The 23317-nt window shown below is 41.8% G+C and overlaps 1 protein-coding gene across 1 annotated transcript in view; it reads right to left on the bottom strand.

Annotated features, from left to right (window-relative positions):
- The window catches only part of TMPRSS15 (transmembrane serine protease 15), a 306859-nt gene that overhangs the window by 71441 nt on the left and 212101 nt on the right, over positions 1 to 23317 (bottom strand). The window contains exons 14-17 of the mRNA XM_033942905.1: positions 22717 to 22866; positions 18822 to 18924; positions 15752 to 15902; positions 12314 to 12455 (exon numbers count right to left, since the gene is read on the bottom strand). Of these exons, the coding sequence (XP_033798796.1) occupies positions 12314 to 12455; positions 15752 to 15902; positions 18822 to 18924; positions 22717 to 22866 (546 nt within the window). The remainder of the gene's footprint in view (positions 1 to 12313; positions 12456 to 15751; positions 15903 to 18821; positions 18925 to 22716; positions 22867 to 23317) is intronic.

Genomic DNA, 23317 nt, shown 5'->3' with positions numbered 1-23317 from the left:
GCGGGGAAGGAGCGGGTGCGAGTGGAGAGGGCGAGGAGGGCGGGGAAGGGGCACCACCGCCCTGGGCACCTCTCACCCTCGCTACGCTACTGGTCAGGGGCATTCCAAAATGTAGCACGCATAGTTATAGAATAAGGTCTCAGCACACCTATCTTGGGCCCCAGCATTTACATCAGGTCTTATCAGGCAAACGTCTGGCATCTAGATTTAGGAACAGGAATCGACGCTATGTGCAATTCTTAATAGGTTGCATGCTCTTTATAGAATCAAGCTTAGCACTGGTTTTTTTTTTTCTGGTGCCAAATTTCCATTGCCACATATGAGGGGGTGCTGAAAAGCTCTCAGCCCAAGGACAAAGAAAAGGACTGTAGACAGGTGCACAAGATGCAGGCAAAATTAATTATAAACTAATAAACAAATTGTTGCGTACAAATAAACCACTTATAGCAATATGGGACCCGACAAGGTCTGTGTTTCAACCAGCACTGTCTTCCTCAGGGGTCACATATAAAAGTGGTAACAAACAAATGCAACAAATATGCCTGATCTGTATATGGTGTAGAATGTGCAACTGCAGAGAGCTAAGGCTGCCTTTTCTTTATTAGTTTATAATAAATTTTGTCTGCATCTTCTCTGCAGTCCTTTTCTTTGTCCTTTATCATTTTTGACTGCAGATCTGTTGGACCTTCTTTTTTTGTCTTAAGTTCTCAGCCCAACCAATCAACTTTCTAAATTTTGAATGTTATTTTGTCGCTGTAGCTGAAAAGATTACTATTTCATTAAGAGCCAATTTGCAGAAACAAAATTCTATGTTTTGACATTGTTTCAGATCATCGATTGAACCATATCCACGTCATTTTCTTCTTGGTTGGGCTGTGAACTTTTCAGCACCCCCTCGTACTCCCTCCTTAGCATACATTAATGACCTTTGGTCCTAGATTTTTTTAAGGCACACTAATGAACCAAAGGTGGGCCAAGAAATGACCCTCTTTAGCCTTTGACTTAGACGCTCTATATCTTATGAATATTTAGCCAGAGAATTTTTGTCATTTCTGGGAATGTTTGCTTTGTTCAGGTTTCCCCCCCCCCCCATTTATGTCTTCACGGAAGTAATGCTGTTAATGCACAAGTATGCTTTTCAGGAAGAGCACATACTCTTTACAAACAGTCCATGCCCTTTTGAAACAGTACATTCTCTTTCGAAAGGGTATGCTATTGTGCACTATTAATGACCTGAAAAATATGAAATTTCACATTTTTTTCTTCTCATTTATCAATGACATGAAACAACATGGTAAATGTCATTTCAAACTAATGCACATCCATACCACATTTATGATTCTGAAAAGTCAAAAAGGACTCTGTACAAATATGTTTAAGCCAAGCACTGATCTCATTATACAGTTTTAAATGTGCTTGCCTAACCTTCAAGATCCTACACGGCATCCTTCCTCCTTTTATTCCACTATCTTGGAATTCCTTAAATCCTAATTCCACCAGATCCACCCAAAAATTAAAATTATCCTTCCCCTCATTAAAAGGTATATCCCATGTTGGAAAACTAGAGACTTCCCTCCCCTTCGACACATCGGACCACAGTATTGAGCAAGGATACTGAAACAGGAAATGGCAATAGTGGACTAGAGACAAAATGGACACTTTTTGGACATAAACCCAAAGATACAGTACAGGGACCCGAAAGGCAATTAGAGCTAAAGAGCAAGACAAGGAGGAAACAGCCGGAACCAGAGGGCTATCAAAGAAGCGGGCAGAGGACGGGATAGACACACCACAGGAGGCAGCCCGTGAGGAGACCAGAAGGAGCAACAAATCAAGAGTAGATCCAAAAGAAAAGGTAACAAACTGGGACTTAAATTGCCTCTACACAAATGCTAGGAGCCTAAGGACTAAAATGGGGGAGTTAGAAGTTATAGCCAGAAATAAGGACCTAGACATAATAGGAATCACAGAGACATGGTGGTCAGAGGACAACAAATGGGATGTGGCCCTGCCAGGGTACAAACTCTACAGGAGGGACAGGGCACACAAGAAGGGAGGAGGAATAGCACTGTATATAAAGGACTCCATTCCTTCATCCAGAACAGAAACAACAATAAGGGCAGAGAGTCTGGAGTCACTATGGGTTAAGCTGACAGGAGGGGAAGGAGCTGACATCAAATTGGGACTGTACTATCGCCCACCAGGACAGCCAGAAGCAAACGACCTGGACCTGGAGGCCGAACTGAGGCAGGTGTGCAAATATGGAAGGGTGGTGGTTATGGGGGACTTCAACTACCCAGAAATAGACTGGGACATTGGGCACTCAAATTGCACGAGAGAAACTAAATTCCTAGAGGCGATAAGGGACTGTTTCATGGAGCAGCTGGTCACGGAACCAATGCGAGGGGAAGCCACTCTAGACCTAATCCTCAACGGGCTAGAGGGACCCGCAAAGGAAGTGGTGGTACTAGCACCATTAGGGAACAGCGATCACAACATGATCCAGTACAAATTAAACATGGGAACATCAAAGGTGAAAAGAACCACAACGACAGCACTCAACTTCAGAAAAGGAACTACAAGGACATGAGGAAAATGGTAGGAAAAAAGCTCAGCAACAGCTCAGGGAAGGTGAAGACCGTAAAGGAAGCCTGGACACTGCTTAAAGGCCCAGTGCTCGAGGCACAAGACCTGTGCGTCCCAAGGTTTAGGAAAGGATGCAAAAAAAATCGAACTAGAAACCCAGCATGGATAACAACTGCAGTTAAAAAGGCGATAAGCGACAAGAAATCATCCTTCAAGAAATGGAAAAAGGAATCAACAAAGGAAAACCAGGAAGAGCACAAAAGACACCAGAAATAATGCCATCGAGAGGTCAGGAAAGCAAAGAGAGAATATGAGGAAAGACTGGCAGGAGAAGCAAGAAACTTCAAACCCTTATTCAGGTATGTGAAAGGGAAACAACCAGCCAGAGAGGAAGTGGGACCACTGGACGACGGAGACAGGAAAGGAGCGATAAAGGAGGAAAAAGAGATAGCTGACAGGTTAAACAATTTCTTCTCATCAGTCTTCACCAGAGAGGACACATCCAATATCCCAGAACCCGAGGTGATTATAAACGGAGAACACGACGAAAAGTTTGTACAACTAGAGGTAAGTAAAGAGGATGTCCTCAGACAGATAGACAGACTAAAGAGCGACAAATCACCAGGCCTGGATGGCATTCACCCAAGGGTACTAAAAGAACTGAGAAACGAAATAGCAGAGACATTTCGCCAAATATGTAACCTCTCCCTAAAAACTGGGGAGATCCCAGAGGACTGGAAAATAGCAAATGTCACGCCCATCTTTAAGAAGGGATCAAGGGGTGACAGGCCTGTGAGCTTGACCTCGGTTCCGGGAAAGATGATGGAAGCAATGGTAAAGGACACAATCTGCGAACACATAGAAAACAATGGACAACTGAAAGCGAGCCAGCATGGCTTCTGCAAGGGAAGGTCGTGCCTCACGAACTTGCTGTACTTCTTTGAGGGAATAAACAGCCAGATGGATAAGGGGGAATCCATAGACATCATTTACCTTGACTTCCAAAAAGCCTTTGACAAGGTACCTCACGAACGACTACTTAAAAAGCTGTGGAACCACGGGGTGCAAGGGGATATCTACCGATGGATCAAACACTGGTTGGCAGGCAGGAAACAGAGGGTTGGAGTAACAGGCCAATACTCAGACTGGCAATGGGTCACGAGCGGAGTTCCACAGGGGTCGGTGCTGGGACCTCTACTGTTCAATATATTTATTAACGATCTGGAGATGGGGACAAAATGTGAGGTTATCAAATTTGCTGATGACACCAAACTCTGCAGCAGGGTTAGAAACACGGAAGACTGTGAAGACCTGCAAAGGGACCTAACGAGACTGGAAGACTGGGCAAAAAAGTGGCAAATGAGTTTTAACGTACAGAAATGCAAGGTCATGCATGTAGGGAAAAAGAACCCGATGTTCAGCTACAAAATGGGGGGAACACTGCTAGGGGTGAGTAACCTTGAAAGGGACCTGGGGGTGATGGTCGACACATCACTGAAACCATCGGCGCAGTGTGCGACAGCCTCAAAGAAAGCAAACAGAATGCTGGACATCATCAAAAAGGGTATCACAACCAGGACGAAGGAAGTCATCATGCCGCTATATCGCGCAATGGTGCGCCCGCACCTGGAGTACTGTGTTCAATACTGGTCGCCATACTTCAAGAAGGACATGGTGGTACTCGAGGGAGTGCAGAGGAGGGCGACTAAACTGATAAAAGGTATGGAAAATTTATCATACGCTGACAGGTTAAAAATGCTGGGGCTGTTCTCCCTAGAGAAGAGGAGACTTAGAGGGGACATGATAGAAACCTTCAAAATCCTAAAGGGCATAGAGAAAGTGAATAAGGACAGATTCTTCAAACTGTGGGGAGCCACAAGCACTAAGGGTCACTCGGAGAAATTGAAAGGGGACAGGTTTAGAACAAATGCTAGGAAGTTCTTTTTTACCCAGAGGGTGGTGGACACATGGAACGCGCTTCCGGAGGATGTGATAGGCCAGAACTCTGTACAGGGGTTCAAGGAGGGTTTGGATAGGTTCCTGGAGGATAAGGGGATAGAGGGGTACAGATAGAACTTGAGGTAGGTTATAGAAGTGGTCAGAGACCACTTCACAGGTCGCGGACCTGATGGGCCGCCGCGGGAGCGGACCGCTGGGCGAGATGGACCTCTGGTCTGACCCAGTGGAGGCAACTTCTTATGTTCTTATGTTCTTCACAATCACTGAGCTCTGGAATAATCTTACCTCCCCGCTTCATAACCTGAGCTCCCTCCAACTATTCCATAGGCATCTGAAAACTTGGCTATTCTCAAAAATGTAACTTTTCCTTCCCTCTCTGGTACATTAAGCCCCTCTAAACTCTCTTCTTACTTATTCCTATAATCCCATTGGAGTTCTTTTCTATCCCAACTCCTGTAAACCGTGCCGAGCTCTACGACTGTGGAGAAGATGCGATATACAAACCCAAGGTTTAGTTTAGTTAGTTTGTTAAAACTCTTGGCTCTCTCAGTATCTGAACTCTAAATGAACGGTCCTAAAGAAAGACATTGCTTTTGTATGAGGGTAATCAAAAATTAAAGGCAATTGTTAAGTTATGCGATAACCAGAACAGAGGTAGCAAAATGCAACATATGTACTTGTACATTGACTTTTGGATAGTTCGTCCATGCACAGTATAGCACTCAGCATTTAGTTGTGTGGCAGCCACAAGGTCAGAAACATGGACACTCCATTGCAAGATTGCACCATTGAAGAACAATGTGCAGTAATGCGTTTTCTTTGGCAGAGAGAGTGAAACCTGTGAAAATTTACCATCGGATGGATATTGACTCAGTATGGACATAGCACCATGAATCAATGATAGGTTTATGAGTGGGTAAAAAGGTTTAAAGCGGGAAGAACAAGGTGTAACTGATGAAGGTCATTCTGGTCACCCATCATCATTGAGCATACAAGAGCACATTGACAGGGAAGATGCTTTGTTTAGAGAAGACCAACCGATAACAGTGTCTCAATTGGCTGCAAATTTAGATATCACCTATGGATCTGCATTTGCCATAATGGATGATGACTTTGGATACAGGAAAGTTTGCGCATGATGGGTTCCCAAACAGCTTACTGATCTGCATAAGCAACAGCGTGTAGAGGTTGCGACCCAGTTTCTGAGACGGTATGAAGAAGATCCGAATATTCTGGAGAGAATTGTCACCAGCGATGAGACATGGGTGCATCACTGTGACCCAGAGAGCAAAAGACAAAGCATGATGAAGTAAAGGAAGCGGTGCTCACCTGGCTTCGGGAGCAGCCGATAAACTTCTCTGCAGGAATGCAGAAGCTAGTTTATGAATTGATTTGATTTTTTTAGCCCATCCTCCCAAAGGAGCTCAAAAAAGGTTACAAATCAGGTACTCCAGAATTTTCCCTGGCTTGGCAGGCTCACAGTCTGTCTAATGTACTTGGGCGGTGAAGGATTAAGGGACTTTCCCAGGGTCACAAGGAGCAGTACAGGGTTTTGAATCCACAACCTCAGGGTAATGAGGCTGTTGCTCTAATCACAACACCACAACAAATATGTCGTCTTACATGGAGACTATGTTGAAAAGTGATATTTATTTTATTTAATTATTTATATTCCGCATATCTTACAATTCTATGTGGATTAAAAATTATTCAGGTACTCAAGCATTTTTCCCTGTCCCGGTGGGCTCCCACTGTATCTAATGTACCTAGGGCACTGGGGGATTAAATGACTTGCCCAGGGACACAAGAAGCAGTGCAGAATTTCAACCCACAACCCCAGGGTTCTGGGGCTGTAGTTCTAACCACTGCACCACACACTCCCCACATGTTCAATTGCTCACAGTCACTTCTATTAAAGCTGTTAAATGTGTTTGCCTTTACTTTTTTATTTACCCTCGTTAAAAAAGATACTTGCTATATGAACTAATGAACTATATGAAATAATATTTTTGAACTATATTTTAACCAATGCTGTCTTTGACCGATGTATGTAGTAGTGTTATTACGAAATTGTACTTTTCGCTGACATGATTCAGTTTTTATTGTTGTGAACCGCTTAGAACTGTTGATTGGGGAATATAAAGAAACCAAAACCTTCAAATATCATTTCTTCCGAATGGCAAGTTAATAATTTTTTTTTTTTTTTGCCTCGCCTAATATGATGCATTAGTTACCGTCGAGACTGCAGTGACTACAAGAAGAACTTATCTGCCATTTTAATTGTGAAGATAGTATTTAGAGAAATAATGCCTTTGCTCTCTTAAAAGAAATGGCCTTCAAGGAGCAGAATAAAGGTTCATATTGAAATGCGATTTCAAGTGTCTTTGTTAGAAGAATGCAATCATGGAGCACAGATAGTATAGAAATGGACTCTTGTCATGGCTGATATTAAATGCACCTTATGTTTGCAAAATGTTCCTTGTTCTTCTGTGTCTTCTAGTGTTTTAATCGTGATGAAACATTTTGCAGAATGCTGCCTTATAGGCACGCTCACGTCCTGCTGACATATCCATCTGAATTTACTTGAACGGGGAACAGCAATAAATCAATAGTGCCATCTCAACTTTTCCTGAACTGAGACTGAAGGACCCTAGGCTTCAGTTTCAGATCTGATTGTTCCAAAGTACTCTGAGCTTCAGAAGAAAGCATTTCAGACTCATTTGGGAAAAGAGAAATGAGGCTGGCACTGTTCTGTACGGATTGTGCAGTCATTTGAAATGACATTGGACTTCGGTGACACATCCAATGTCATTTCATATTGTTTTCAAAACAAAGTGATAGATCCCTCTGAAATTTTGCTTTTTAAAATGATCAACAGCAGATACTACTCATATGTAACATGTGAAATCCTTAGCTAATGCACTCTGTGCAATAGCACTACATAAAGAAGTGGATGTTAATAACTACCGTATTTTCGCGGATATAACGCGCGCGTTATACGCGTTTTTACGTACCGCGCATACCCTTCGCGCGTTATATGCCTGAGCGCGGTATACAAATTTTTTTTTACATATTTCACACCCCGCCCGACGCCCGATTCATCATCCGGAAGGACGCTCGCACCCCCACCCCGAAGGACCGCCGACTCCCCGACAATATCGGGCCAGGAGGGAGCCCAAACCCTCCTGGCCACGGCGACCCCCTACCCCCACCTCGCACTACATTACGGGCAGGAGGGATCCTAGGCCCTCCTGCCCTCGACGCAAACCCCCCTCCCCCCAACGACCGCCCCCCCCAAGAACCTCCGACCGCCCCCCCAGCCGACCCGCGATCCCCCTAGCGACCCCCACGACCCCCCCACCCCCCTTCCCCGTACCTTTGGTAGTTGGCCAGACAGACGGGAGCCAAACCCGCCTGTCCGGCAGGCAGCCAACGAAGGAATGAGGCCGGATTGGCCCATCCATCCTAAAGCTCCGCCTACTGGTGGGGCCTAAGGCGCGTGGGCCAATCAGAATAGGCCCTGGAGCCTTAGGTCCCACCTGGGGGCGCGGCCTGAGGCACATGGGCCCAACCCGACCATGTGCCTCAGGCCACGCCCCCAGGTGGGACCTAAGGCTCCAGGGCCTATTCTGATTGGCCCACGCGCCTTAGGCCCCACCAGTAGGCGGAGCTTTAGGATGGATGGGCCAATCCGGCCTCATTCCTTCGTTGGCTGCCTGCCGGACAGGTGGGTTTGGCTCCCGTCTGTCCGGCCAACTACCAAAGGTACGGGGAAGGGGGGTGGGGGGGTCGTGGGGGTCGCCAGGGGGATCGCGGGTCGGCTGGGGGGGTGGTCGGAGGTTCTTGGGGGGGGCGGTCGTTGGGGGGGAGGGGGGTTTGCGTCGAGGGCAGGAGGGCCTGGGATCCCTCCTGCCCGTAATGTAGTGTCGGGACAGCGCACGGAGAGGCGGGGCAGCGCACGGAAAGTCAGGGCAGGTGAACGGAGAGTCGGGACAGCGCACGGAGAGGCGGGGCAGTGCACCGAAAGTCAGGGCGGGTGAACGGTGAGTCGGGGCAACCAGAGGAGAGTCGGGGAGGGCGAAAGGAGAGTCGGGGTGGCCAGAGGAGAGTTGGGCAGCATGCGCGGTATACCCATGAGCGCTGTATACAAAAGTTTCCGTACATACAAGTGTGGTTTCTGCGCGCTATACCCGTGTGCGCGTTTTACACGGGTGCGCGTTATATCCGCGAAAATACGGTAACTAGCTGATATTAACAGAAATTTAAACAGCTGTAGAGGTTCCTGTTTGCTTAATTCATTCAATTTTCTATACCGTTCTCACAGGAGACCTCAGAACGGTTTACACGAGTTTATTCAGGTACTCAAGCATTTTTCCCTGTCTGTCCCAGTGGGATCACAATCTATCTAATGTACCTGGGGCAATGGGGGGATTAAGAGCTCCTTATACTAAGGTGTGTAGATTTAGCGCACACTAAAAACGCATAGCGCACCTTAGTAAAACAAGGGGTAAGTGACTTGCCCAGGGTCACAAGGAGCAGCATGAGTTTGAACCCACAACCCTAAGGTGCTGAGGCTGTAGCTTAAATCACAGTGAGCCACCCCACCACTGATATTCAGTGGCACTATTCTGGTCAATTCTGCTGAATATTGATTTTGCCCACCCATCTTCAAAATGGGTGGGTCAGGGGCAGTACAGTGGGTGATACTGAGGAGAAGCCAGAGTTATAAGGGTGCTAGCAAGATATTCAATGCCAGAACCCACATAGCTACCTGGCCACATTAGTATAGCTTTTGAGCTGTTCTAACTTGGACGAGTTAACTATGTGGGTTCTGGAAAAGAATATTGGCTGGGAGATGCATAACTATTTTCCTTCTAAAAAGTCTCCTCAATCCCCTTTCTTCCCTCTCCCTCCTTCAGTCTACTGCCATTCATAGCCCCCTCTGAACCCACAATCCTGCTGTGGTATAGGTAGCCCCCCAAGGCCTAACTAATAACCTTAGTGGTCCAAATGGGATCAGGAGCGAAGCCTACTCGCTCCTGCCCCTTGCTGCTGCAACTACTTGGCAAAATTAAAAATCTAATCTTGCAATCTAAGATCATAACTGACTCCATAACTCTGCTATTATTGGCATTTTTGTTTGGCCACCAGAATGTCACATGATACTCAAAGGGAAAATATGGCAACCAGAATTTCACACAATACTAAGGTAATATAAAGAAAGAAAACAAAGGAAATAAAGTGATGCCTTTTTTATTGGACCAATTCAATGCATTTTATGATGAGCTTTCAAAAGTAACCTTTCTTCTTCAGATCAGAAAAAAGCAAACATGAAAGCATTTTGGGGAAAGGAAGAGGGAGGTGGGGTGGGCAAGAGATAGAAAGGTGGCAGAGCAGTTTTAAATGTCTTTATAGTGGGAGAGAAAGCCCAGATCTCTGTTAAGTCCTGTCTGGTAGGTATCAAAATACCTTATTATTTTGATTTCAAAGGTTTTACGTTCTTGGATTGTTTTAAAGTGGGATTGGAGTTAATTGGAGCGGGTGGGTCTATTGAAGAGGGTTCTACTTAGTGGCATCTGCTTGGGGAAACCCAGTTAAAGAATGCTCTGCTTTGGGCAGATGCTGTATTGGCAGAGGTGTTTTTTTGGGGATTAGAGGAGTTTTTCTCCTGAGCTCTGGCCTAGTTGGACTTAACACCACCTCTTGAGGTAAATGCAGCCATGTTACTGGTAGTTAGTGTGTATTAACATCCCATTCTCTAGCTGTCAGTGTCAATCTCTTCTGATCTTCACCTATAACTTGCCTTTGCCCCACTCTTACCCATGCTAAGCAGCTAGCACGGAAATTTTTTTTAAAATAATTCTTTATTGTTTTTCAAGTCGAGTACAAAGTGCAAAAAAAAATTTTTTTTCAAACAATTAATACTTTAAACAGCACTTACAATCAATCAAATAATAATACAAATATATTTTTCTCCCACCCTCTCTGGATGTGTATGCAAATCAAGTAGAAATTGAAAGCTTATATAATTAATCAGAACTAACAAATTTCATCAATGGACTCCACGTTGCTTTAAGTATTTTATGTCTCAATATTTCTGAATTCATTTTTTTCAAATCTATAAAACTGACACAAAGTTATCCACCAAAAGGAAAAATTTAGCCTGTCCCAGTTTTTCTAATTCCCGGTGATCATTTGCATGGCAACCCTTGTCATAATTTAAAAAGTCTGTTTTTATATCTATCCGTTGGATTTTTAACTTTCAACAATGTCCCACATATGACCATATCATAGGACAAAGGAATTGATGTTTCCAGTAACATTTTTAGAATAACATTCATGCTTAGAATGGTTAAGTAAACAGGCCCTAAAGTGTGATCACATCCTGGAGCAATACAGAGGCAATATGATATTCTGTGTTTTATTCTTCATTTCCTTTCTTCTAATTCCTTATATTCTGTTTACTTTTTTGGCTGCTGGTATACCCTAAGGGCTCCTTTTATCAAGCCGTGCTAGCGGGGTAGCGCGCGTGACTTTTAATCATGTGCTAACCCCCGCGCTGGTCAAAAATGTACTGCCTGCTCAAGGCAGGCGTTAGCGGCTAGTGCGGCCGGCGGTTTAACGCATGCTATTACTTGTGGTGATCCCTTATATAGAGGCTAATATCTTGTAGCTATAGTTTGGATGATTTTTCCATATGTGTATTACTTTGCACTTCTATACATTAAATTTCATCTGTAATTTGGATGCTCAGTTTCCAAGTCTCTCAACATCATTCTGCAATTTCTCACCCTTCTTGCTTGTGATTTAACCATTTCAATTAATTTAGAGTTGTCTGCAAATTTGATCACCTCACTTGGTATTCCCATCTCCACATCATTTATAAAAATGTTGAAAAGCACTGGTCCAAGAATAGGTCCTACTTTATGATTCCTACTATTTTAAATTGTTCCAAATCCACAATAGGACACTGCCAGCTATCCTAGGCTTTTTCTCAGGAATCTCTTATGAGGGCTTTTATCAAATATTTTTTGAAACTTAAGATATATTAGCAAGCTCAGCATTATCACTTTCAAAAAAGCAGATTAATGAGGCAAGATGCCCCTTGGCTAAAACCATGTCGGATCTGTCTCATTAAACCATTCTATCAATAGTTCCTTGGATCATACCTAGACATCTTTTTAAATATTTGCATTACATTGGCCACCTCCAATTTTAGGCACCATAGGAAATATTAATGATTTTTGAGTTCTTCCAGTTGGGATATATTCCATCCTTTTCAAGTAATTTACTAATTTGTCTGTTTGCCCTATATCATCTCTCAAGTTTATCAAGATTTGTTTTAGTTCCTCCAAATCTTCACCATTGAATATCATTGCTAGCGGATATCTCCCTAACACCCACCTCTGTTGAAACTGATGCAAAGGATTCTTTTGTCTTTCCACCATGTACTTGTCCTCTCCTAGTGCCCTTTATATATTTTGATCCTCTACTAGTTACTACAACTTAATAATGCGGATGTCTTTGGAAGTATTGAGCCACATGATAACTTCAAGCACACAACAGTGAAAAGATGTGTGAGATTTCCTCCATTGTTCTGGAACACCTCTATTTTTGTCTGGATCTTCTTCAGAGAAAATTTGAGGATGATCGGTTGAAGAACAGTACAAAGTATGCTCTACAGTCTGCAGATAGTGAGAAGCAACCACATTTTCAAATGATGCCCTAGATACAAAGACACTGTTATAAACATGCACAGTTTACTTACTAGGAAGTACAGTTGTAGCAGTAGTGGTAGGAACCGGAGTTGGCTCTGGATAAGCACTGTCCTTACAACTTCCACTTGTCAGGCCAATGTCATCCAATGCTATATCACTAGAACCTGGGTTTTTAATTGCATTAAAAGCAATCTGAAATTCAATTGAAAAACAGTTTTGTAACTGTGATGCAGTTCTACACAGAACAAAAAATAATTGAATTTCTAATTACCTCTCAGATTCCCCGTGTATCTTTACATCTAGCAAATGTGCAACATTAATTACAATTTGGTCTTCATTTCACTTCCCCATGTACTTTTTGAGCTTCAAGTACATTGATTCAAATACATTTGGAACTTCACATTAATGGGAGGGAAATTAAAGGTTGCACAGGATTCTTTTGCTTTTTCAGTAATAAGCAAAATCTCTGCTTAGTGATGAATGTTCATCAGTGACAATGACGCAACACTTTTCTCAAATGAACCAACACACCATAATTAGGAACTGTGCTTAGATAACTTAAGTCATTGTAATACTCTATAATTCTAGATGTTAACTTAAGAAGTTAAGGTTCCTAGATAGGCATGAATGAAAATTTCTTCCTTCTGAGTTCCTAAATGTAAGCCCCTGTTTTTACTAGGTTCCTAATTTAGGATCATTAAAGGTAGAGAGAACAGGGATAGAAGCAGGGTAGAAAATGAAAGACGACTGAAGTTAGAAGAACTTGCAGGCTTAAATTTAAAAGTCTAAGTTTAACAAATTTGATTCTAAAACTTAGGCTCCTAAGTATTGGTAAGAGTGCCAAACTTTAAGTCAGATGCTCATCTGTCATTGCATCTTGCTTGCTCCATTCTCACTGAAGTTCATTTGGTGATGATACTTGTTGTCCCTTTCCCCAGTATTTTTTTCTCTCCACAGCTCTTCGGGACATATCCTATAAACGGTGCCTACATTGTGTGTGCCCTTTCATGCAGTTGTCAATCAACTGCTAGGTGCCAATTATAGAATTACACCCAGCGGCACCTAAGTGGACTTAGGCATCGTTAGGCACTGTTGAGGTAGGCACTGATACATTAGGCCAGGTTTCAACTAGCCTAATTTACTGGCCATTATCTTTCAGGCTTAGTGACACTTAAGTTTACTATGCCTACCCTCAGCCCCTAACTATGTCTACCTTTCAGGTAGGCATCACTAGGCACTTCGATTTTGACATTGCTAGGCATCCAAAGAGTTCTTTGTGGAATGCTTAATTGGTAATTTAATTGTTTTTTGATTGGCTGTAAACTGTCGTGGTCAATTACCATGCCAATTAAGCCAATTATAAAAAATGTGTGGATTTCTAAGTTAGGCGTCCTATACAGAATCTGGCTCGTTCTGTTTGTTGATTTTATCTTTTTTCCCCTTTTTCCTTTTTGTGGTTTGTCAGTTTATTGTTTGTTCTATTAATTTCTAGTCTTTGTTTACCTTTTCCCCCTATTTTTTTATTTATTATTTTAACTACTTGGATTTTCATTATAAGTACAAAAAGAATAGCCTTATTGAGTCAGACCAATGGTCCATCTAGCCAAGCATCCCATTTTGACAATGGCTAAACAATTACCTGATCAAGGGTAAGCAGTAGCTTCCCCCATGTCTGTCTCAATAGCAGACTACGGACTTTTCCTCCAGGAACTTGTCCATACTTTTCTTAAAACCAGCTCTTACCACATCCTCTGGCAACATATTTCAGAACTATTCTCTGAGTAAAAAATATTTCCTCCTTTTGGTTTTAAAAGTATCTCCTTGTAAGTTCCTCAAGTGTCTATTATTCTGTGTAATTTTTGATGGAGTGAAAAATCGATCCACTTGTACTTGTTCTATATCACTCAGGATTTTGTAGACATCAATAACATCTCCCCTCAGCTATCTTTTTTCCAAGCTGAAGAGCCCTAACCTCTTTAGTCTTTGCTCATACGAGAGACGTTCCATCCCCTTTATCAACTTGGTCGCTCTTCTTTGAACCTTTTCTAGTTCCACTACTATATATTTTTTTGAGATAAGGTGACCAAAATTGAACACAATACTCAAAGTTATGTATAGATGCATATTGCATATCTGTGAACCACTTCTTCTGATCCTGCTTGGATTTACCTTTAATGAAAGTGATGGATAATATGGAAGATTCCTTCCATTACATTCTTTTATGTTGTACTGAATTATTATAAAATGGTATGTGTATGTGGTTATGTTTTTTATGTATGTAATTTTGTAAACCGCTGAGACTGCAGGTGGTATATAATGTTTAAAATAAATAAATAATAAATAAATAAGGCGAGGTTACACCAGGAGCAATCCAGAGACATTATAACTTTCTTAGTCTTGATTGTTGCAGTTGCGTTTTGGTGAGTAAAACTGACATTTCGGCCATCACGAAGAAAGCCACAGCATGATGGCTAAAATGTCAGTTCTACCTACCCAGATGCGGCGAGACCCAGACAACTGCAACAATCATGACTCCTAAGAGAACATACTTAGTCTTGCTCACCATCCCTTTTGTAATAATTCCTAGCATCTTGTTTGCTTATTTGGCCACCACCACACATTGGGCAGAAGGTTTCAGCCTATTGTCTACAATGACACCCAGATCTTTTTCTTGAGTGCTGACCCCCAAGGTGGACCCTAGCATCTGGTAACTATGATTTGGGCTATTCTTCCCAATGTGCATCACTTTACATTTGTCCACATTAAATTTTTATCTGCCATTTGGACACCTAATCTTCCAATTATATTTGCAGACTATCAAATAAACTGAACCTGAATCTTCCTTTGACAATCAGCCTCCATTTATTTATATTTGGCTCCTGCCTTTTTTTTCAGTTTTAGCTCAAGGTGCACTACATTCAAGTATTTCCCTGATCCCTTCAGACCTTCAATCATGTGTTTGTACCTAAGGTAATTGGGGGGAGGGGGGATGAAAGGAATTGCTTAAGGTCCCAATTAGCAGCAATGGGATTGAACTAGACTTCACCAATGCAAACAAAAACAAAAAACTGTGGATACAGATGTTCTGGAGATAATTTATTAAACACTGACATATAAATACATGAAAATTCAATTAAAAAAGAACAATGATAAAAAATACAGAATCCGGTTGGATTTTTATCACTGTATTTTTTATCATTGTACTTTGTATATTGAATTTTCATGTTTTTATATGTCAGTATATAATAATTATCTCCAGAGCATCTGTATCCACAGTTTTTTGTTTTTGTTTTCATCAGTGGATTGTTTTCACTGTGGTTTATTGGGTCTCCCCATTTTTCTTTATTAAACTAGACTTCCCTGCTTCTCAGACTACTGTGTTATTAGACTACTCTTTCATGCCACTCTGTACGTATATCTTCATATAGCAGGAGACAGAGTGCAAGTGATTATATAAAAATGTATAAATAAAAAGATCTCTCACAAACCATAAAAGCAGATGTTTCATTTAAAGTAACTTGTCCATAATTCCAGTAGAAGCCATAGTTTCCTTGTTTTTGGAATACAGTTTTTTCCTTGCCATGTTCATTAGTGATATTTATACTTAAACGATAAACATGAATACCATACATATGATACCTAGAATGGAAACAACAATTTCTATCAGGCCAGAACTTTCAGTACATAGAAAATAATGATTACGTGAATTATCAGTTGAGCATAAGGCTCAATAGCCCAGACAACAAATTCCCTAGAAATGTTGGGAGGTCAATATTTAGCTGTTTGACAAGGATCACTGCCCATGGATTTATTCTTGAATATTCAAAGACAGAGTCTGCACAGATCCCACCTTTGAATAAATAGTTATTTTTAAATGGCCAAGGGTTACTGCATAAAAATAGGACGGACCTTTCTGCGGTCCCACTTATGCAGTCGTCTGGCAATTAAGGACTGAATATCAGTTCTTAAGTGGCCAAGTGCTACTCTGCCTCTAGAATGCCCCCAACATAGCCAACTTTGAGTTTAGTGCTAACCGCGATATTCAGCCAGTTAAGTGCCGCTGAATATTGTGGCTAACTCTGACCACGTGATTTAAACACTCAGAGCAAGATACATATTTCCAAGTTTCCAAGTTTATTGATTTTTAATATACCGACCATCAACAGGTATCTAGCCGGTTTACAATAAAAGATAAAATAGAAGTAAAATTATGCTTATAAATAGTAAAATTAATAAAAAAGGTAATGGGGAAGTGGACATAAAGGACATTTGATGATGACAAACATGAAAGTGAGGTTGACAAGAGAAGGAGGGGGAAAGTTACATAATTAGTGGTGAAAAGAGAGTAAAAGAAGAGAGAGAGAGAGAAAAAAAAAAGGCTTGAATGTGAAAGGGAGGGGAAAGGTAGGAATAAAAGGGAGTGAGTTCGCTTCTTGAAAGCGGTTGGGTGAATTGGTGATGGAAGATTGTCGAGCAATAAATGCACAAATGTACATTTAAACCTGTCCTGGAAGGAGCATAAATAAATATTCACAAGTTTTGCAAGTATATTTTGCTTTCTAAAGAATATACTTGTTGACCCCAAACTTCATCCAGCTCTTCCCTTGAGAATGCGTATTTATACATAAACAAAAGCAAATGTACAATCTCTCCTTGTAACAACATGTGCATCACATGCTTGTTTTTGCACGTATAAAGTCTTTCTAAAATAATCCTTCATGAAAGCCTTCATTTTTGAAATTCCTTGACTTGTGCCTTCCACCTAATCTGACATTCCCCCTGTTACATTTATAAACTAATTAACCTCACAGGAATATTTACTTCATTTTGGGTCCCTTTTTATCAAGCTGTGCTTGAGATTTTTAGTACAAGCTGGCATAATAAATGCCCTGACGCTCATAGAATTCCTATGCGCGTCAGAGCACTTACCTCACCAGTCTGCGCTAAAAACCTCAACTAAACTGAACTAAACTAAACCTTAGGTTTGTATACCGCATCATCTCCACATTCGTAGAGCTCAGCACGGTTTACAGGAGATGGGAAAGAAAGGAGCTACAATGAAGGGTTAGAGGACCAAGTATGAAGAGTTTTTTGAGGGCTTAGGATGTCATACATGGAAAAAGAATCAGATTTTTGAGAATAGCCAGGTCTTCAGATGTTTGCACCTTAATAAAAGGAGTGGGGGTATATTTAAAACTAGAACTTTTTATACCGTTTTGGATACAAACAGTATAGAAATTTTAAAAATAAATAAATAATAAATGAACAAAAGATTTAAACAAACAAGAATAACCAACCAAATGAGAGTGATCAGACAGAAATAATAATAATTATAACTTTATTCTTTAATACCACCATAACCAAAAGTTCTAGGCGGTTTACACTAAAAAGATCTGGACAATCAGCGAAATACAATAATATAGTAAAAAATACAAATATTTATAAAATAGAATTTCAATATTAAAACTCACTAAGTAATAAACTTCTCGAACAAAGTGGTCTTAATTAATTTCCGAAAACAACAATAGGATAACATAGCTTGCTGAATACATTTACCTAACCAAGATTGTTGCCTACCAGCTTGAAATGCTAGAGTCCTATCTAAGAAGGTCTTATATCTACACCATATTACTTAGGGTGAACAAAAGATTTAGAATGTTGCAATGCCGACTCAGATATGTTTTTGCTTTACCTTGTCTGACACATTTTGGTACACAGTTGTCTTGGTGTAGTTTGTAATATACAGTAAACTGTACAGGACAAATGATTTTAAGGGTGGAGTTTGGAATAGTTTTTTTCATATATGAAACTCCTATACCCTTTGTCAAAAAAAAGTTCCTCTATAAATTTTGCAAAATAGTGTTATATGAGCTACATTAGGGGCTCCTTTTACTAAGCTGCAATAGCGGTTTTAGCGCACGCTAGACGCTAACGCCAGCATTGAGCTGGCATTAGTTCTAGCCATGTAGCACAGGTTTAGCGCGTGCTAAAGACGCTATCGCAGCTTAGTAAAAGGAGCCCTAATTCTCCATTTAGCTAGAAATGTTAAACAAGAGCAAAGTTATTATTGTTATTCTTGCTTTCTTCTTCTGTGGTGTCTTTACTCCTCTGATTCACCTGATTTGACTTTAGCTGTTTTTTGTTTCCTGATTTTCTTAGCTGTTACAAACTTTTCTTTTTAAAAAGGCTAGTTCTGTTCCACTGAACTTATTTTATGAAGAACATGAACTTCAGAAATACTTTCATGCTAAGACAGTGATTCTTCATTGCCACTGCACTTCGCTGCCAAGACCAGGCTACTTTCTAGGAAAATCCATTTGGTCTACGGACTTGAAGCACATGCATATTTGTTAACTCTTGATGATAAAAGTTAAAATTCTATGTCTCCATGCACAAATTTTCCAAAATCTTCTACCCTGTGCTATGAGTGTTAGTGGACTTCAAAGGATTATTTTACAGACTTCCTACTCATTGCCCGATATCCCCATTCACATTTTAAACAGTGACTGAAAGTTAATGGTCTGACACTAATCTCTATAATGGGTGTCAATAACATACCAGAAGCTAAGACAGAGTGCTTGTGAAGCAGAAGATATGAAGAGGCTATACAGACTCACTCGCTGGCCAATTCCAGGTCCTAAGGGAGTTAATATATAATAACCTAGACAAGAAGAATTATATTACAAGCAAGTCAGTAGTAATTTAGGCTTCTATAGCATGCAGCAGCCTGAAATATTAAAAACTGGAGACAAAATTAATATTTAGCTACTAGCTTTATAGCCTGTTACATTAACGGGTGCTAGAATATATATGTGTGTGTGTCTGTCTTTATTTCTTTCTCTCTCTGTCTCCTCTATATTTCTGTCTTTCTTTTGGCTGTACACCACCACCCCTTGCATGCTCCCCCTGTCCATTCTCCCTTCCTTTTACCTCCCCTGTGTCCACCACCACCCCTTCACTGCTCCCCTTATCCAGCAGTAGGCCTCCCTTCCTTTTTCCCCCCCTGTCCATCAGCACCTTTTCCTTCTCCACCTGTCCAGAAGTAGGCCTCCCTTCCTACCCCCCCCCCCCCAAGCAGTCTGCAATAGTTACATTTCTGCTGGCATGTTTGTCTTGGGGTTGGCTCCTCCCTGGCGCTTTCAGGCCTTTCTTTTGCTCATTTCCATTATTTCCTCCAACCTTAAAGGTTTCAATGCGCCTTAGATGGAATTTGTGCGCGCTAAGCCCTGCGGGGCAAGTTAACCAGCGCTAATGTGCGCAAGCGGCTCCAGCACCGGCTTCTCCACCCGGATCCTGGGCACGCGCTGAGCTCCGCCCCTTAGCTACCTGGAAGTACCGGGCTTCACTTGCCTGCTCTTGGAGAGTAGCCCGTGACATCACAGAAGAGAGGGACAGAGCGCAAGTGCATGCGCCCCTCACGGAAAGGAAGAACTCGAGCCCTCCATGTTGTCATTGTCGTCGCCAAGGAATTCGCCAATGGAGGAGCACCCGATAGAGCGCTAGACTTCACGGCCGGGGAGCTTAAGCGAGGCCGGTGGGTGGGATCAGTGAATCCGCATTAAAGCATGTGAAGGAGGGCAGGGCAAAGCAGGCTGCGGTCCCGGCTTCCGCATTAAAGTGTGCAAAGGAGGGCAGGGCATAGCAGGCTGCGATTGTGGCTTGAGGAGTTGATCCTGTGATACCATTGGGCCGTCAAGTAGGCAGGGCTGTGGGGCCTGGGTGCAGCGAGGAAGGGGGGTCTTGCCTGGCCGGGGCCAGCTGAATCCCCTGCTCTCCTAAGTGGCGGCCCCTCACGCTGCGCCATCTAGCGCATGCGCACTCGTGCTGCCACATCCCGACAGAAAAGGGATCAGGGAACACGCGGCACGAGTGCGCATGTGCACTTAGCTTTTTATTATTATAGATATAGGGTTGGCCAAATCAAATCTCTAGATGTATAAAACATGTCTAACCTGGAGGATTCATATTGCTAGGTTCTTGTTATTCATTCACTTGTGATTTATAACTCCATGCACCTACCACAGATGTCCTGCAAATGGTTCAGTTGGCAATTCTATAAATTAGTGCCAAGATGTAGGTACTCCAATGCTATGCACTAGAGAATGACACGGTGACAAAATTCATCACCTTTCCCATCCCCGCGGATAAATGCGGGAAACCATCTTCATATCATTCTTTAAGGAGAGAGGGAAGAATCAGAGTATGAATGGCCACAATCACTGACCCACAAGCTTTGCTTTGAAGAATGCTGGTGTAGAAGGACTGAGGTTGAAACAGACACTACAGAATGACAGTCTCTGGTATCCAGAGCAGATATTGTGATGTCATAATGCCTCATTCCACCAGTGCCTAAGAGCCAATCACATCAGTGATGTCACAATGGCTTCATTATCCTTGGCTCACATAAGAATCAGAGTATGAATGGCCACAACCACTGACCCGCAAGCTTTGCTTTGAAGAATGTTGGTGTAGAAGGACGGAGGTTGAAATAGACACTAGAAAATGGCATGGGATTATTTCCCGCGGTTATTCGCGGAGACGGGAACGGTGATGAATTTTGTCACCGTGTCATTCTCTACTATGCACTCAGGCTCTAATTATATAAATGGCATCTAACATGTATTTATTTATTCAGTTTTCTATATCATTCTCCCAGGGTCACTCAAAACAGTTTACATTAGTTTATTCAGGTACTTAAGCATTTTTCTCTGTCTGTCCTGATGGGCTCACAATCTATCTAATGTACCTGGGGTAATGGGGGGGGGGGGGGAATTAAGTGACTTGCCCAGGGTCAAAAGGAGCAGCATGGATTTGAACCCACATTCTCAGGGTAGGGAGACTCTAGTTTTAACCACTGCACCACACTCTCCCCTGAGGAAAGTAACTATCCATCACAAGTTATGCACTGTTTATAGAATCACGCCTATTGGCACCTAAAGCCGTCTGAAGCACTGGTAGGCATTGAAACCTTAGGTGCACTCTATTTGTGACAGGGTTTTCTTGGCTTAAATGAGTGTGTCTAAGTCAAAACATGCCCAAGATACACTCAGAATCTACTCCCAACCATGCCTACTTTCTGGTATGTGCCTTAGAGTAGATGCCTACCTTGAAGTGGTAGGCACCTACCATTTAATTAATTGCAATTTAATTGCAATTTTCAATTAATGGCGCTGATTAAGGCTTTTAAAATAATTGTTTAGGCATCTAGATCAGCTAGGCACATGAACTAGGTGCCTAACTTTAGGTGTCATTTATAGAATCAGAGCCTTAGTTCCAGTTCTATAATGGCATCTTGGTGCCAAGATTCCCTTATAGAATATGAGTGGTGTACCTACACTACTGTCTGTAACCAAAGCTATTACAGGGTTTCTGTCTAAATCAGAAAGGATTAATAAAAAAAAAATGAGACAATTTGTGAGTCTATACGGAAAGAAGACACCTATCTACCTAGAGCTTTGCAATTAGTGACTAGAGTCAGTTTCTGTCTTAGGCTGACCTCCAGTCCACAGATTCTTCCTTTAAATGGCAAAGTACCCATTCTTCCATGTACAGCACTCGTTAATGCTCTGCAAAAAAATGTTCCAATCTCATTTGCACATAGCAGGTATCCCATCTTTCTGTTATGTGACACAACACCATGTTACATGCTCTGGCATGCCTGAAATTTAAGTGGCACTTAATTTAATACCTGCTGAAAACTGAAATGCGTTTGCTGATTTAGGCATTCAGGTGGTTCATTTTCTGTGGTGTGTCCCGGTGCTACCATTTTTATTCCAGTAACACACAAATACTGCTGTCACATGGAACAGTTGGCGTATCATTATGATAATGATTCTGTCTTACATATTTACATTAAATTAATTCTGAAAACCAGCAATGCTGAAATAATAGGAACACGTCTTTCAGTCCTGTCAGCTTAAATCTAGCACAGGAAGACAGGGAATATGGGAACAAATGAATCTACCAAATTGTTCTGAAAATCACTGCCAAGTGTTTGATGAAATGGATTTCAAATTAAATCCATTTATTTGTCTCACTGAAGGAAAAATTGAATACAAATTTTAAGTTCAAAAAAAATTTTTTGTTATTATTTTTTAGTGACTATAGGTATTTGAGTTCTATGCAGGGTCATCTGAGGTAAAAATGCAAATGCATTGTTCTGCTCTAAGGACTTTTCAGGCATTTCATATCAGCCTTTGCACCTACAACATTTTCCGGAAATGATTTCTGTCATAGGCATACACTCGAAAGATGCAAATTGCAGAAAGGTTGGATTTGAAGTGTGAAACATGAAGTTTATTAGATTGCAAGAAAGTGAGCTTTCACAATAATTGCATATAAGAACAATTGAGACAAGACGTCCCCTTCTTATTTCAGCTTATATCTGCCCTTCACTTAGCTTTGTGACACACGTCAGGAAACTTAACTCTTTCTGTGCTATGGTTGTTCTTACCTGACTGATTGCCAAGCGTATGATCATCATTGGGTCCAGTGGTGGGAGGAAATGTGGGCCCGCTTATCCTCTCCCATTCCCCATCATCATTTAGGTCTTGTATCCAGTAACAAAACCCATCTTCAAAAGTACAATTAATTTTCTCTTCGTCTGCAGATATGAACAGTGAAGTGGTCACTAAATAAGCCTAATGGTGGCTATGTCCCCTCATATTAGGGGTCTCAACCTGGTCCCCATGGCACTCAAGCATGACTAACATTGAGGTCTACGAATTCAGTGAAAACCAGACAAGTAGGCAGAGCATAAGAATTAGTTTGTAGAATTACATGCAAGATATGTTGTCAGATAGATTCCACTGTCAGAATTAATTAAAGGATCTCCTTCCCTTGGTGAAAGTCTAGAATGGGTTCCTGGTGGAGTTGAAGACTGTATCTGAATTCATGAAGGCGTAGGACAGGCACATAAGATCAATAAGGGAGAGGAAAGGATAGTACAGATAGGCAGATTGGATAGACCATATAGAGCTCTTTTTACTAAGGTGCGCTATGCTTTTTAGTGCGCATTAACCACACACTAAACGCTAACGCGTGCATGTTAGTCT

This window comes from Geotrypetes seraphini, chromosome 4, assembly GCF_902459505.1.
Source record: "Geotrypetes seraphini chromosome 4, aGeoSer1.1, whole genome shotgun sequence".
Classification (NCBI taxonomy): Eukaryota; Metazoa; Chordata; class Amphibia; order Gymnophiona; family Dermophiidae; genus Geotrypetes; species Geotrypetes seraphini.
This window is presented reverse-complemented; position numbering and strand designations above follow the sequence as displayed.